This window comes from Cephus cinctus, unplaced genomic scaffold (genome assembly GCF_000341935.2).
Source record: "Cephus cinctus unplaced genomic scaffold, Ccin1 Ccin1_scaffold0013, whole genome shotgun sequence".
NCBI classification, from domain to species: domain Eukaryota; kingdom Metazoa; phylum Arthropoda; class Insecta; order Hymenoptera; family Cephidae; genus Cephus; species Cephus cinctus.
In genome coordinates this window covers 458451-473637 of record NW_014332762.1, presented here as the reverse complement: position 1 = coordinate 473637, position 15187 = coordinate 458451, and the positions used below count along the sequence as shown (strand labels likewise).

The following is a 15187-nucleotide window of genomic DNA, read 5'->3' as shown; positions in this document are numbered from 1 at the left end:
GATCTACAAAAATTTATATAAATACAAAATCTCACAATCCAAAATTCAATGTTCCAAAAGTAAAATTTACATCTTTATACTTGTATAAATGGAAACTTACCCACATGCCGGCATCATGAAAAAAGTGTATTAGATCAAACCCAATGTTGCCAAAATCAATCAAGCTAACAATTCAAGAAATCTCAAAAATAATATTCGTCATACCAATGTTTCCAGGGATCATTAAAAACTCTAACCTAGAAAATCGAACATGATTTCTACGAAGCATCGACATTTAATATATCTATTCATAAACACAGACGCTTAACGGTCTCTCGTACACGCAGTCTATAGGTAAACCACATATTCAGATATGCTGCAAAAAGCGTGTAGTGACAACAGGGTAGTTTCCTCGAAACATAACCTACACGTCGTTCTCCCCATCGATAAGAGTTTTGTCGTGGGTTTGCGTGGTCAATAAATTTCCACCTCGTACCCGTTCACTCATACATATAATAAAAACCATACAAAACACACGACAGATAGAAGCTGACGCACACCCTCGAACTTTAGAAATAAACATAGAAACCAAGGGACACGCAGCCGCTCTTCGTGGCGAAACTCACAACGGAATCCCCTCCGTGTTCCCAACCAATCGACACCGTCGACGGTGTCAGCGGGGCTCGAAAACTCATTACCCTCTAGGCCCACTTTGCCGTGCGCTCTTCGTTCGGTAAGTATCTCATTTTTTGTATTAGTGACAAAAAACTTTGATACAGACGAGACAAATTATGAAGAAATATTTTTTGTGAAAATATCAACATCACGAAATATTGCGTCAAAGTCGTTTAGATTATCGATCTGCTTTTACCGCTTAACTGTACGACTTTACGTGGTGCTTGAGGAAATAAAAAGGATCGTTCAAAATAAAACTATTTAGGTATTTTAACTTTTGTCTCATCTCGCGTCAGCCTTACTTTTCGTGTAGTAAACCATTTTTATTTTTCGCTAACAGTCAAGTTCCGTGCAAAAGATTTTATCAATTATAGATACATCCGATGTCTATCCACAAAAATCTCTCTGCGGTTCAGCCTGTAGGACTGATCTATGTATACTATCAATATACGTTTTCAAGTTCGTTCGAAAACAAAAACACAAAAATTTATTTATAGTATTGTTCAATCTGGACTGTATTACAGAAATATTTTTATTTTTACACGGGATTGTCACTACTGTACCGCCGTAAGTTTAGGTAATCTCAGTTATTCCGTTTTTTGACTTGCGTTATATTTAACTCATTCTTATATACGAATTTATATTCTGTATCTTTTAATGAATTATATTTAAATGGCCCTTTGTTCGCAGATGAGAGTAAATTGTCGCCTCTGGAGATGGGCTGTGGAACCAGTAGCGAAGTAATGCCCAGCGCGGCGCCTTTGGAGAACGGAAAAGTTGAGAAGAGCGTGAAGAACGGAGAATCGACGCCAAGGAGACGAGGTATGCACGAAATAAAATTGTTTCAACGAATTATATAATAATTCGGTAAAGAATTACATAAGGAAGTGAGTTATCGAACGGGTTTACGTACCTCGTGTTATCGCGTGTGTTAGTACCCGGCTTACTTTGTAATAGCGTGAAAACGATAATCAATATGTTATTATCATGCATTCCTGACAAGAAGAATAAAAATGTCAAACACTACTGGTCTGCCAATCGTTGATAACGATGGACTAGTATTTATATCACGCGTATGCGTTCTCAAAGCTGATCATATTGTTTCTGATTTACTCAATAGGTTCTCCCTTGGCCTTTGAGGTGCCTATTCGTGATGGTGAAAGTCTTGTCAGAAAACATCCCCCAATGAGATTTCAACGGTTGGAGGAGCAACAGTTGCCACAGCCAGAAATCACGTTGCAGTTGTTGCAGAAACGGCAGGCTGAGGCTGAGGAAAGGAGACGTCGGGTAAATATTAATTTGTTCTATATATATATATATGAAAATTATATGTGAAATATATATAATTTTCATGATGCATTCCCATATAACGATATAGCAGTATGTTGGGTTTTAACGGGATACAAATATTCTGTGGGTACACAGAGAAAAATCGATATTTTAATCTCACTTATGTTGTAAAACTCTAATGGGAAATACTATCGTCACTTCCTGTTTGAACCGGAGCTCACCTGTCCTCTTGTTTTTTTTCTTCTAATAGATACTCGACCTGAGGGTTCAATCGGCACAGCATTTTCAACAGAAAATACGAACTGTGGCTTGAATGGTGAAAGGACGTGTAGGGTAAATCTCGAGGGATACCTTGACCCTTTGATTTAAATATTTTTCTATGGTGTCTGCAGAATGACAGTCGCTGGTTGAACGACGTTCGTAAACTTTGCTTAAATGTAATAATACGATACAACGTATATCTTCAGGACATTTTAAGGTCCTTGTCTTCGTGCAACTTGACGCTTCTTCGTAGATTAATCATCCGTCCACCCTTAAAGAAATTGTTGTAAATTAAAGAGAGGCTTGTTTCGCTGATTAGAAAACACGTGATACTTATAAAGGTACATACATATGTATAGTCCGGGAGATTAGGTTCGTTTTAACGACCTAAACCAGAAGTGATATAGATAACTAGTCTTATGTATTAGCAATAAGTAAGTTTCAAACCCAACATACGTGATAAATCGTTTTAAAACGATATTTCGTGACGGGGCTGTTATACCTATCACATACCAATAACATCATTCCTGCAACGAACCGGAAAATTCCTTTAAAAAACAGCAAACCATATCTATCGATAAAGAGAATTACGAATAAAATTTAAAAAAAAAAGTTGTAAAACATTATTGAACGTACCCCTAAGACCATCCTCCATACATAAAATATATCAGACGCGATAATAACCTCGAAATATTAAATAAAGAAAAGTTAATTATTAACCTCAAAACAGACAACGACTCGCACCGCGAGCAGGCAGGCTAAATACGAAAATTCCGAGCGCAGTAATTCCATGTAAAACCGCCCGTAAAACCGCATGCAGAAGAGACGCTGCCGGTAGTAGTGGGAGTCAGAAGACTATGCGATCGTGACCCGCGAGCGAGCGAGCGAAGAAACGTTCGCGCTAGCGATGAAACGAGGGAGTAAAGGTACGACAGCGTAGTAGAGGGGGCGAGCAGACAGCAGACAGGCAGGCAGGCAGGCAAGAAAGCAAGCAAGCAACCCAAGGAAGCGAACCCGCGCGAGGAACGAGCGAGCGAGCGAGTGAGTGTGTTGCAGCCAGAAAGGCAGCCTCCGCCAGTATCCACGTGTTCAGTGTAGTAGCGCGTTATGACCCGGATGTTAGATTGCAGCTGCAGTTTCGCGCGAACCTGCCGACCCGGATGTCCCGTTCGACGTCGTCCAGCTATCGGCTACTAATGTCCCCCTGGTCACCGAAATATGTTCAATCGGTAAGTCTTCCCCGCGGTGATTCTTACCATAGTTGTGACTGTTTGTTCCGCTGTTACCACTTTAGCAAATACGGTTTTTGAATACGTACGTTGACGCAAATACGTTAAAGTTTGTATACGGTGTTCAGAACGGTGTACGGATATAAGGTATATGGGAAATTGGATTGGACGATTTGATATAAAAAAATTTTGAAAACTTTTTATGGATTTTTATCGAGTTCGTTAAGGAGTGCTTAACTGAATCTTGTATAATTGTTGTATTAGGTACATCAATGTTATTTCAAGGGATTACAATCAGTGCCTTCTTATTTTAGGTTATAGCACAGACAGTGAAGTGCGCGAGGAATAAATGTTAGATTGACGTTATGAATGCTTAATAAAACTCGTGAGAACTTATAGCACTGCTAAGTTCATCATTATAAATGCCAGTGATTAACGAGAACGCGAGGTTAACCGTGTGCACGGTTGAAGCGGCTGCCGAGTAAGGACGCGAAATAATAATTATCGGCTGTAATACGGCCAAATGATAATTTGATAAACTGCTATGTAATATAATAATATTGATGTGTGCTTGAAGGATAGATGCGAGCAAATCAACGAAAGGTGCGAGCAAATTGCGAAGGGACCTGATAAACGCGGAAATTGCGAATCTACGTGATCTCCTGCCACTTCCACCCTCGACACGACAGAGACTTTCCCAATTGCAGCTTATGGCACTGGTTTGCGTATTTCTGCGAAAGGCTAATTACTTTCAGCAAGGTAAGTCCACGAAAAATATGAATATCAATAACTGGATCGATGATTCGTAAAATGCAGAGAGCGACGGAACGGCGCATAATGTCAAGCTTTCGTGGTTAGTCATCCCCCTGTACAATTTTGCACTTACAAATAAAACAATGCCTACATATTCCGATAAAGCATAATAAGTGAATCAATCAAAAATAATATATTAAAATTAAAAAATTTTTTTTTTCAAAATACACAGCCCATATCGCTTATACACTGCGACATAAGATTTCTCGTACAACGGGCCTACAATTTGCCCAAGTAATTTCATACTTACACGCCAATAAATATGAAATACATGAAATTACTATCAGCTTGACTAAAATCACAAAAGCTATTATAAAATATACAGAGCCTATGCCACTCAAATGCTACAGCCTTACGTTTCTCGTACAGACGACCTATAGCTGTTGGTTCGATAATCTCTTCTGTTGGTTCGACGAATCATTTACCTTGGATAGACCTGTAGATCGAGAATGGTTATGCAAAGTCCTGCAAAGGACCTCGTGAAAGGTACTGTCGAAAGAACGGTAACATCGATCGAGCGAGAGCCTAACGATGCTAAGCAAAATAACGTTTAATACTGTATCTCGAAATTTGTACATCAAACACAGCGACGTAATACAATTCTCTAGAGTGTAAACTAGATCCTGGCACGAATAATAGAAATAATACGAAATCCTAACCTAATATTATCGATCGCAGTAATGCATATAAAGCACGTAGAAAATTAACAAAGTGTCTCGATCGAATCTTTAATTCGTACATAAATAAACGAAAGGAAAATATTCAAATATTAACGTCATAAATTTATCTATTCCTTGTTACCATACCCAAAGTCAATCGTGCGATTTCCGCGTTCTTATTTTCTCGTTGACTAGTGCGCCGTCGCTAAAGCGCTCGTCGGCTGATCGTAAATGCAACGTAGCTGCCATCTATGTTAAAAGACGTCGTTCGTCTTCATATTATTAGCGTGTTCTCGTCCATTGCCATTTTCACATGGGAATGTTATGGCTACGTTCACCCTGTCGGCGTTCTGTGATACTTGATCTACGTTGAAGTTTGTTGGATTACTTGACTCCGATAATTGACAGTAACGATTGGTAACGTTCACTTATCCGATCGCATGAAAACTTCAATCGCCACGTTACTCATTGGCAGTTACTAATATTTCATCCAAGTTTTTAAACGTAATTCCAATCTTTATGGCGCACTTGGATTTGATGATACGTCACTGACGTTTATTTGTGCTGTACCGATCCTTTAAGTTTACTCAGAGCATCAACGCATTATTATTGTATTGTTATTAACGTTATTTCTTCTCTTGCTAAACAATCGACACATTTCCTTTTGTTCTTCGCAATGCCTGTACTTTTGGGATTTTCTTTTTATTGGAAATATGTATATGCTCTAATTAATAATGTTAATGGGAATAAATTACATGACCAAAAACGAATGATCGTTAATCCTTGTTAGTTTACTCTTGTAAATTCAAATGTGCCCAGTCGAATTGAATTACTAACCAAAATTAAATTAAAACGATATACCGAATAAGGAGTTCGAATTACCAGTTGCTATTACTATTAACTGAAACGAAACACGTCGATTGATTAGTAATTGAAGTCTATATGGTATATTAACAATGGTGGCTTGCTTTGTAACAAGTTTAATGGTTATTGCACATACTCAATTTATCATAATCGAACGATTAATTTTATTTTTGTATTCTTTCCAAAATATTTCGCTCTGAATTTATAATATTCAATTTTGTATTAATTACTAGACGCATATTCGGTTCGTGATATTTCTTATATATAGGGTTGATTTATCGGGAAATATTGTAACAAGACTTAAAATACTCTTTGCCATTCACCTCTATTATATTATTTGTCTTCCTATTGGCAAAACTCGCTTAATTAATCGACCGTCAATTAACTCACCTATTAATTAGAAAATCGTTCAATTTTTTTTAACAATCAAGATAATTGCTTAGCAAGCATCTACCAGTACGTATGGCATGTAAAATTACGAAGACATACAGTCAAACTTCGATAACTCGAATTTCTACAAGTCAAAAACCTCTATAAGACTATGAATCTTCGAATTTTCTAATGCTTCACTTCTCTAACTTGAAAACCTCCCGACAGATCGAAACTATGATAACTCGAAGTATATTTCGTTTCCCTTGGAGATGCGAGTTATCAAAGTTCCAATGTACTTAATTGTCAATACCTGTGTATTATATTTCCAAAAAAAAATTTTACTTGATTCAATTAACTCTTGTGCACATGCAAAATACGGTATTTTACAAAATATTACAGTTTACATCTCCATAAGCAATATGTGTTTTTTTACCAAATAACAAACGAAATCTTGAAAAATATACAAATCCAACTGTCATCAGTATGCACTAAATATAATCATATCTCAAAACTTTGTTATGAATATTATCTTAATAAAAAATATTTTCATTTAATCCTTTTAACCAACCCCCTGACTAGGATCTAAGATAAGGAATAAAAATATGTGCAACAACAAGACAGTCAAACGATGCAGTTTATCAAAGGGATTTATGTACGGATTAAGAATAACATTAACCAACCCATACGGTAGGTTGGTAGGTGGATAGGGTGCCTATTGAAAATGGAATTTCAGTATAGATTCGCAGTTGACTACATCGTAGTAGCATACTGCTGTGAAATATACAGTTGAGCATGCACTATACCGTTTACTATAGTATCTTATAGGATTATATACTTAGCCAGAGTATAGACGAGGCAAATGTAAGACAAGGCATGGCAAGAAGGTAAGACTGCAGCGAGCTGAAACTCTGCGGAGTCTAAGCGAGAGTTCCGGGTGATCCGCTGACCTCTCGGCCTCTGCAACAACACTCTCACGCTCCTGTAACCCATACTCCCCCGTACTGAACTCCGTAGTTCCCCATCTTGCCCCGTAACGCTGTGGAACCGTGGCGCCACGTACCCTGCCTTGCATTCTTTGAAAAAAAAAGGAAAAACTGAAAAAAAATTGCAAACGAAACGTTCCATCGAGAGACCACCTATTCGTTTCGTAGAAGTACAATGTATACGGATGTGATAGATAATGGTGTTTTTGAAAAAAAAAATATATATATACTACTGATAATTTTTCAACACTTTTCTTTCTTTTGTTACAGCTTTGAAAACCAGCCCATCCGACTCCACGAACATTCCAACGCCCAATATAGGATTCTCCAAAGTATTTTTTTTATATATATTTTTTGGGTATCCTTTGACTTCTTATGATTTTGTATTCACGTTAATTATTTCCCTTAGGCTATGTCTGTGTTCATCATGATGATGACTCAACAAGGGAAGTTACTGTATATATCAGAAAATGCTGCCGAGTACCTAGGACATTCTATGGTAAAAAAAAATATTTGCCCACCGTGTCTGGGAAAGTTAATAGAATTAGAATAAATTAAAGAAAAGAAGTGGTCAATGTAAAGAAATATTCCAGGAGGATCTTCTGATCCACGGTGACAGTGTCTATGACGTTATAGACAAACAGGATCATATGGTGGTGCAAAATCAACTTGCCAGGAACACCCCTGCTCCAAATGACAGAAGATTGTTTCTCTGTAGGATTAATGTGTCCAGAAATTCACGTAGACAACTTCGCTTTGGAGACCAAAAGGTATAAAAATATTGAAATTAAAATAAGAGATACAACTTCCCTAGCGTTAATTTATATTGTCAGGATGAAAAACAAAAAATATTCACAACATAGAATCTAATTATATTTATTTCACTGTAAGCAGTTCATCATTTTCTCAAGTCTTTGTGTACTCTGTTTATATTATTTTATAGAATACTCTATGGATATGGAAGGGATAGAGAAACGAGATCAGTGAACTCTTCTCTGTATTAGAACGGATATTGACCTAGCGTAGTTAATCGATTTATTAGTTTCACAGTACACATCTACATCGGTAACTACGTTCTGTGTAAAATAGATTTTTTCAATCTTGCAACGAGACAAGGAGTGTAACGAATTTTTGTTTGATTGACAAATTTAACAAAAATGGTATACTAAAAGTACTAGAAGAGTTAGATTTAAAAAATGTGTCATTCAAAATATAGACTCGTCGATTGGATTTGAAGTACCGTTTTTCATAATTCAGGTCGTTCTGGTGGAGGGTCACTACTTACCGTTCGTTCCTCTTTGTAATCGCAACGAATCCGTTTTCCTGGCCTCGTGCACGCCTGTCGTCCTGCCAGAAACTCGAGAAAGCGTTGTACAGGGTGCTACAAATATCTTCACAACTATACATTCCATGGACATGAAATATCTTCATATTGACAAAACGTAAGCAGTGACAAAAATGACGTCATTAGATTATCTGCGATACATCGAGTAGTAGGTATATAGGATGTAAGGTATCTAAGTATCAATTATTTCTTTACTTCAGCGCGGAAAGTCACATAGAGTACACGCGTGCTGAACTCGTTGGCGTCTCCTGGTACAACCTACTTCACTGGGATTGCATACGAACTGCATACTGCAAACACCAAATTGGTATTAAAGTTGTATCATATAATAAATTTATATCCAAATCTTGATATCTTCTAATAAAATATAATAATATTGTATAGTTATACAGTCCGATCAAGAACGTTCTAGTACAGCATTATTGAGGCTACAGAGTCGATCAGGTAGATGGTTCTGGGTACACTGTGTCCTTCAAGTAAAGGACACGTCTGAAGAGTGTCAGCATCCTATTATTGTGTGTACCAATCAGGTTCTCAGGTACGATACAAAAAAAGAAAAATTCCTAGCAGGAATAAAGATAAAAAGTTAATGAGTTAAAAAATTAATTAATATGCTACAGCGATAAGGAAGCTGAAGTGATGAGATCAAGTTCCTGGCTGTATCAGTATTCTTCTCAAACCAAGTTCACTTATGGAATTCCACCAGAACAGAATCACAGTGTTACGTATGGTCACCATGATTACATGAGAGGTGGTTTACACCCCCACGAGACAGAATCCTCACCGTCGTACAGTATGGATGAAAGTCACTGCAGCAAACCTGAGGGTGACTATCCCCTGCAGAAGAGCAGATTACCCCACGAGGATGCTGAACCAGTAGACATGTCCATAAACAGTTCGGATCACGAGACCCGGACCTTGCAGACATTAACGCACAACTTGAACTTCACAGCTAAGCAGCACAAGTCTAAGGGTTACCTGCACGGAAGTTACCGAGGCAAGTTAAGTCAATTTCCGGTCCAGTACTCGGGCGAATCACCCAAGTACAACATCACCGACCTGGACAAGAGCTACGCAGAAGGTTGTGCTGATAGGATCTTCACCCAGAAGAGGCTTATAGGGAAGGGATCATCCTTGATGGAACCCACGGATTCCGTTGAGCAATGGAACTGCAGTCCAGTCTGGTCAGACACGTTGCAGAGGGTGCCGGATGTCGTCCAACAGGATTTGAGTCCTTATATCACAACACCAACTACACCGGCCGATACTCCAGACTCGGAATTGCATTCCGAGGCTCCCGTTTTCAATTTTGACTGGGCTGCTGAGCAGCACGTGCCTAACTTGAAGATCAGCTTCCGCAATACCAGCCACGACCCTCGCAAGGCTCAAGACGTACAGCCCATCACCTTGCAATTGCCTAGAAGGAAAAATCACGCCGAGTCCTCTAAGGATTTTACAAAATAAGCATGAGTCCGTAGGTAGGGAAATATTTAGTTAGCCAGATAGATAGGCTGATATGGTCATGCACAGTCTTTAAGACGGTACAGACCAAGATTCCTTCGACTAGTTACACAGACCCGAAGTATTAATTGTACTTAAATTACATAAGATTCGATACGAATTCAAAATTGTATTTGAAAACTTTCTAAGAGACAAATATTGACGGAACAAAGGGAAAAAACGATTTAAAAGATTCTTCGACGAAACCCACCCACGAACGATCCTCTTCTTGATTTACGTGGGAGCTTTAAGAGAGGTGAAACAAAACGAGGCACATGATGTCACTTTCCATGGCTCACCAATATCTTTTATTATCGTCATCGTCGTAACTTGCAGTAATTACAGTAGAGTAAAAAACGGTCTCTCTTTCTCGTTATTCTTTCATCCCGAGCAATCTCGTTACCTATATTATAATTTCTTCAATATCCATCATCGTCTTATACTTGCCTATCGACCACACTTTTTCTCTCTCTCTCTTACACGCATAAACCCCATTCTCTCTTCCTCTCCTTCTCTCTCGCTGCTTCCCATGCATATGTATTCTCCGTATCTCCGAGTCCTCAAAACCCTATCCAACTATACCCTTCTCTCTCCCCCTCATTGCCAGGCATCCACATACAAAGTGGACAGCGATACTTGCTATAGTAAGTACACGCGAGGACTATGGGAGACACGGAGCAGCAACAGGAAGTCAAGATAAAAGAACATTGTATATTACATCGTGTCGTATCGAATTATACAAGTATTTATAACGCAATACACACGGTATTTGCATACACAACGCTTTAAGGTAGAACAAACACACTCACTCGAGACAAACGACAACCTAAATCTACGATTCCAGCGAGGTACACATTCCACTTTTTTCTCTCTCTCTCTCCACATTCCTTCCCTCCACTCATAATCCTTCGAGTGTTCCCATCCCGTTTACAGCATCCGAATTTTGATCTTCGACCTAAAAACCTCGTCACGGTGTTCCAAGACGGTGTATCGAAAAGTTAAGAAAAATCGAAGAACGAACTTCACGAATCGTCATCCCTCTCCCACCGGCACGAGGCACGAAGTGCAACCAGATTCGACCTATATAATTTTCGTATGACGACAAACTAGAATTATACATTGAAAAATACTGTTCCATGAAACTTATAGTATTTCTAGTAACAATTATAAATTTGCAACTAGCTCTAAACTACGTAGGAAATAAATTCTGGCTGCACCCCCTTCAACTTAACATACTTTCTCAGCTGCACTCTTATTTTTTATTTACTTCCTCTCTAAGAATCCCGTCTCAGTCTCATCGCTTCGAACAATTACGATTCGCTCTCTAGTCTCCTTCGGGAGAGTCTGCCGATTCGATTCGCAGTCCCCTTCGATTTTTTCGTTTCATCCGATCGCCCTTCGGGAGCGACACTCGATCGTTTCCATTGGTCGATCACGCTATCCAATCAATGTACAATACTCCCGTGGTATCTTACTCGTAATTCTTTAATTCTCGTTAATATAAAACACGTATATAAACATAGACTGAGTACATCGGTGTTTACAATGCTCTAAGTTTAAAAAAAGTACGACATACGTTATCCTTCGTGTGTTCGGTAAAGTGTGGATGCACGTAATTCACATACGTGTGTTTTATCACTCGCGGTCACGTGTACGCATCGGTGTGTGAGAGCTGGAGTATATTTTTGTATACGTATATGTATATAGAGTGTTAATGACGTCACAATGACCTCGCCGATGAAAAGTGTGTACGTGTATTTACGTATATGCCGTGTGTGAACGCGCGAGCGCACGTCAAAGGCGTGCGCTTGCGTTTGTGCGCAAAATGGGACCGGCAAATGGACCGATCGGAGCCAAATAATCGGTTCGCGATCGGCTCAGCAAAATGTCACTTAATTAATTTTCAATTCGCAATTCCATTTCTTCAAATCGACAATCGGCGCCACCTCCGACCTCTTTAACCCATGTACGCGTTAACGATCTCCGTTTCCAATCCCATTGTATTATTCGTATCTTATTTAATTTCGTTCGTTTTGGTAATTTTCAAATTCCACGTAACACCATCTCGTTACCCTACCCCCAAAAAACCCCGATTCCCAGAGCCCACCCCACCCGAGTTATTTCTTAAAGCTTTGTTTGGCACGTTTAATTAGAATGTCATTCGGTACGGAAGCATTCGATTTTTTATTCTTTTTTTTTTCTTCACCTTTTTCACCCTGAATCACCCCTAACACTTGGCGACGCACTTTAAACGTGTCTCTAGAGTTTGTCCCACTGTCTGTATATGACGTACGTTGTTTTTACTTCCTCTTCTCTTATATCCATTACGGATCTGAAGGTATACATCTGTCATGCTCCTTCCCAATTGATCTTGATTAAATTCGTTAAAAGTTTCAAGATTAATTTCCTTGTGCGGTTGTGCGTTGTCGACCGGATACAATTGTATCCTACAGCCTTCCTTGTACAGGCCCCTAGGATGATCCAACGACATATCCAAGTCCCGGACGTAGATACAAACGTTTCCAAGGATGCAGCCTTCAACGTTCAGCAGCATCCGCAGACGGCAGTCGACAGGTCCTCGTTCAGGGATCATCAGCCTAGATAGAAAATACGAGAATCAGGCACATTCCCCTAGCCAGCAAAGGTTTGTACCTATGAATCCTCACTGGACGTCGCGCACCGTGATGACCCAGTACGAAGACTCGAGGCTCGTCCAAGGCGTCAACGATTAAATAGCGGGTGGGCCGTCTCGAGGATGTCGTAAGGACGTGTCCAAGGAACCCACGTAGCAAAAAAGTGGCAGCAGGTCCTCGTGTTAAACGAAACCTGACACGACGAAAGACGTCTAGACGCATATAAACTGAAACTCCATTACCTTAAAAAATCGTAAAGTGACACACGGGCTGGATTTAATATTTACTTTGTGTACGCGACGTTCCAAAATGTTCATCGCGCAAACTTAAGGGTAGTACCCCCGATTACCAGCATTCCTATTTCTACTGTGCCACTTGCACTTAAGGATCCTCACGTAGGTCCTCCTGAAGGTGGCGTTGCAGAGTGCGTAACACACGGGGTTCACGGTACTGTTGATGTAGCAAAGATAGTAAAAAAAGTCCCAGAGCTCCTGGGGGATGCATCCGACGCAGGTTGTCAGTGGCTTCAGGAGGACCAGGATGTTATACGGCAGCCACGTGATAATGAAAGCGAACAATATGGCCGACAGCGTCTTGGCGGCCTTCTTGTCCGCCTTCTTCTCCTGCGTCTTCTTCTTCTTCTTTATCGGCGCCTTGTTCAGCAACCCCTTGCCCCCTACCGTCCTAGGGATATTTTTCGCGTTCAGCGGAATACGTATGTCCGGTATCTGCGAGGGCCGTCTCAGGACTGTCGACTGTTTGGTCATGAGGTCGTCGGCCAGCTGAAGCACCCTGATACCTTCCTCGTCATCGACCTCAGCGCCCTCCACAGCGTTGCGCAAACGGAAGGCCATTATGTCGTCGTGGTACATCTTTATGCTGGGCCTCTCGACGCCATATTTGCTCGAGCACGTGCTGTCGGTTGGCAACCGGATCAGTATCGTGTACACCTGGAACACCATTATTCCCTATATTTTCTTCTCGACTATCTATATAGACTTTCAATCTCCTACCGAATCGTTGCTCAGCTCCCCGGCTCGGTTGGCAGCCCTGTAATCGTGATGCTCCACGGCGTTCGGCGTCACCTTCTCGAGGGCCAATCCCGTCGACTGGATGACGCTCAGCGAGGCGCACCTCGAGACCGTCCCGGTAAGTGGCGTCTCCGCCGACAGAGGCGTCAGTGTCTCCTCGCAACCGTGACCCGTTCGGCTGCTCTCGGGTCCCCCAATTTCCTCGTCCTCGTCCTCGTCTTCTCGACCGCTGTGCCACCACGCGATACACGACATTTTCAGCCAGGTCCACGTTAGTGGCCGATGCTTCTGGGTCAAAAGAGACGCGAACTGTTATTTTCATAGGTAACAATATATTTCGTATCGCCTTTAACCTCACTTCGGACGCCTCCGGTCGCTGGCTCCTTTTCCTTCAATTCCTTTGCTCCCTTTTACTTTCTTACCTCCCCCGACGTGCTCGTGCCAGTCGCTCTTTACTTTCATTTAATCGATCGTCCCATCTCGATATATCGCGGAATATCGTTTTATGGATATTCTTCTCGCGGAGTGTCTCGTTCGATTATTCATATTTCTAATACCACGTGGGACGATTTAATCGGTGCATTCGAAATATCGTTTGAAGGATTTTTATTCTTTTCCTTACCATCCGATCTCTTATTTACAGATCCTTCGTAAACTTATCGCGTTTACGCGCGTTCGCAGCCACGAAAAAATTCACGCTCGATATAATCCCACTCGTTTTACCTCCTATGCCAATCGATCTTCGTGTCTTTCGCGCACTTGCGCTATTTACTCGAATCTATTTACTCCGGTGCACCAACGTCCGCTGGCTTTCCTATCTCTTTCTCTTCGTATGCATACACGCCTGCATTACGTATATACATATATTGGCATACACAATGCGTATGATATATAGGGTGACCTTTTCATATCTGATTGCCCGTCGATGGAAAAACGCCGGAAAGAACTCACGCTAAAATTCAAGAGAGGCTTGACGCTTTCTTTCTTTTCTTTTTCTTTCCTTCTTTTTTAAACAATATATTGGAAATCACGAGTGGCACTTTGTCTGAAAGCCTAAACGAAGTTTCAAGTAGATCTCGGCGGGCGGTGGATTTGAGAAGAAAAAAAAAATTTAAGATTTATTAACATGAAAAATTACGCGAGGCGTCGTCCTTTTTAATTTATTAGTCGCTTGTTATTATTTTTATTATTTTCAACACTTTTTTCGATCAATTGACGATTGATGTCGATGACGTCACGTGAATGCCTGTTACGGGTACTGTGCAAAATAATGCTACCACTACTGTACATCGATTTTTGTGCGCAACTATATCGGCAACAGACACGAAGCACAATGAGATACAATACGAAAATTCCTACGTGATTGTGTAATCGAGGACGAAAAAAAAAAAAAATATATTAAAATGACACTTATGTCTACATTATTTTATTAATTTTTTCTTTTATTAAGTGACCTTCCAGCTACGTTTAAAAGCGTACCCAGGTACCTAGAACGGCCGTCTTTAATAATTGGCATTAAAGACTAGACATTTTTTTTTTTTTTTTTTTTCAAA

General features: G+C 40.2%; 3 protein-coding genes and 1 long non-coding RNA gene across 14 annotated transcripts in view; 2 read left to right on the top strand and 2 right to left on the bottom strand.

Annotated features, from left to right (window-relative positions):
• Positions 1–208: 208 nt before the first annotated feature.
• Positions 209–2332, top strand: LOC107275066 (uncharacterized protein CCDC198). The gene is made up of 4 exons (XM_015754824.2): positions 209–712; positions 1345–1476; positions 1775–1941; positions 2195–2332. The coding sequence occupies exons 2-4, from the start codon at positions 1371–1373 to the stop codon at positions 2255–2257; spliced, it is 336 nt and encodes a 111-aa protein (XP_015610310.1). The 5' UTR covers positions 209–712; positions 1345–1370; the 3' UTR covers positions 2258–2332.
• On the bottom strand, positions 1815–5082 carry LOC112493943. 2 transcript variants are annotated; one of them, XR_003058938.1, is made up of 3 exons: positions 5054–5082; positions 2166–2732; positions 1815–1921 (listed from the first exon to the last, which is right to left on the bottom strand). It is a non-coding gene; the product is annotated as an uncharacterized LOC112493943 (long non-coding RNA). The 2 variants fall into 2 exon arrangements; XR_003058937.1 differs by lacking the exon at positions 5054–5082 and adding an exon at positions 2842–2946.
• LOC107264879 (neuronal PAS domain-containing protein 4) lies at positions 2968–10330 on the top strand. Of its 5 annotated transcripts, XM_025082106.1 has the most exons (10): positions 3479–3581; positions 3749–3915; positions 4012–4193; positions 7396–7457; positions 7535–7624; positions 7719–7895; positions 8383–8567; positions 8671–8777; positions 8855–9008; positions 9091–10330. In XM_025082106.1, exons 2-10 carry the CDS (start codon positions 3857–3859, stop codon positions 9932–9934), a joined length of 1860 nt encoding a protein of 619 aa, XP_024937874.1. In that variant the 5' UTR covers positions 3479–3581; positions 3749–3856; the 3' UTR covers positions 9935–10330. The 5 variants fall into 5 exon arrangements, with proteins under 5 accessions (XP_024937878.1, XP_024937874.1, XP_015589149.1 ...); XM_025082110.1 differs by lacking the exons at positions 3479–3581; positions 3749–3915 and adding an exon at positions 2968–3434 and having other exon boundaries at positions 4017–4193; XM_015733663.2 differs by lacking the exon at positions 3479–3581 and having other exon boundaries at positions 3772–3915; positions 4017–4193.
• A 1104-nt stretch (positions 10331–11434) lies between these two features.
• The window catches only part of LOC107264896 (muscarinic acetylcholine receptor DM1), a 13266-nt gene continuing 9513 nt past the window's right edge, over positions 11435–15187 (bottom strand). Inside the window, exons 6-9 of one of the 6 annotated variants that reach the window (XM_015733689.2) lie at positions 13617–13922; positions 12891–13553; positions 12623–12830; positions 11435–12567 (exon numbers count right to left, since the gene is read on the bottom strand). In XM_015733689.2, coding sequence (XP_015589175.1) covers positions 12930–13553; positions 13617–13922 — 930 coding nt within the window. In that variant the 3' untranslated portion in view covers positions 11435–12567; positions 12623–12830; positions 12891–12929. Of the gene's footprint in view, positions 12568–12622; positions 13554–13616; positions 13923–15187 lie in introns of all 6 variants that reach the window. The other 5 variants (XM_025082126.1, XM_015733697.2, XM_015733704.2 and 2 more) reach the window with 5 other exon arrangements.

Coding starts and splice junctions, on each gene's coding strand:
- LOC107264879 (XM_025082106.1), top strand. CDS start 3,857: ATGCCAGTGATTAACGAGAACGCGAGGTTAACCGTGTGCACGGTTGAA. Junction 3,916..4,011: donor ACGGTTGAAGCGGCTGCCGA/GTAAGGACGCGA, acceptor GTGTGCTTGAAG/GATAGATGCGAGCAAATCAA. Junction 8,568..8,670: donor TATCTTCATATTGACAAAAC/GTAAGCAGTGAC, acceptor TCTTTACTTCAG/CGCGGAAAGTCACATAGAGT.
- LOC107275066 (XM_015754824.2), top strand. CDS start 1,371: ATGGGCTGTGGAACCAGTAGCGAAGTAATGCCCAGCGCGGCGCCTTTG. Junction 1,477..1,774: donor ATCGACGCCAAGGAGACGAG/GTATGCACGAAA, acceptor TTTACTCAATAG/GTTCTCCCTTGGCCTTTGAG. Junction 1,942..2,194: donor CTGAGGAAAGGAGACGTCGG/GTAAATATTAAT, acceptor TTCTTCTAATAG/ATACTCGACCTGAGGGTTCA.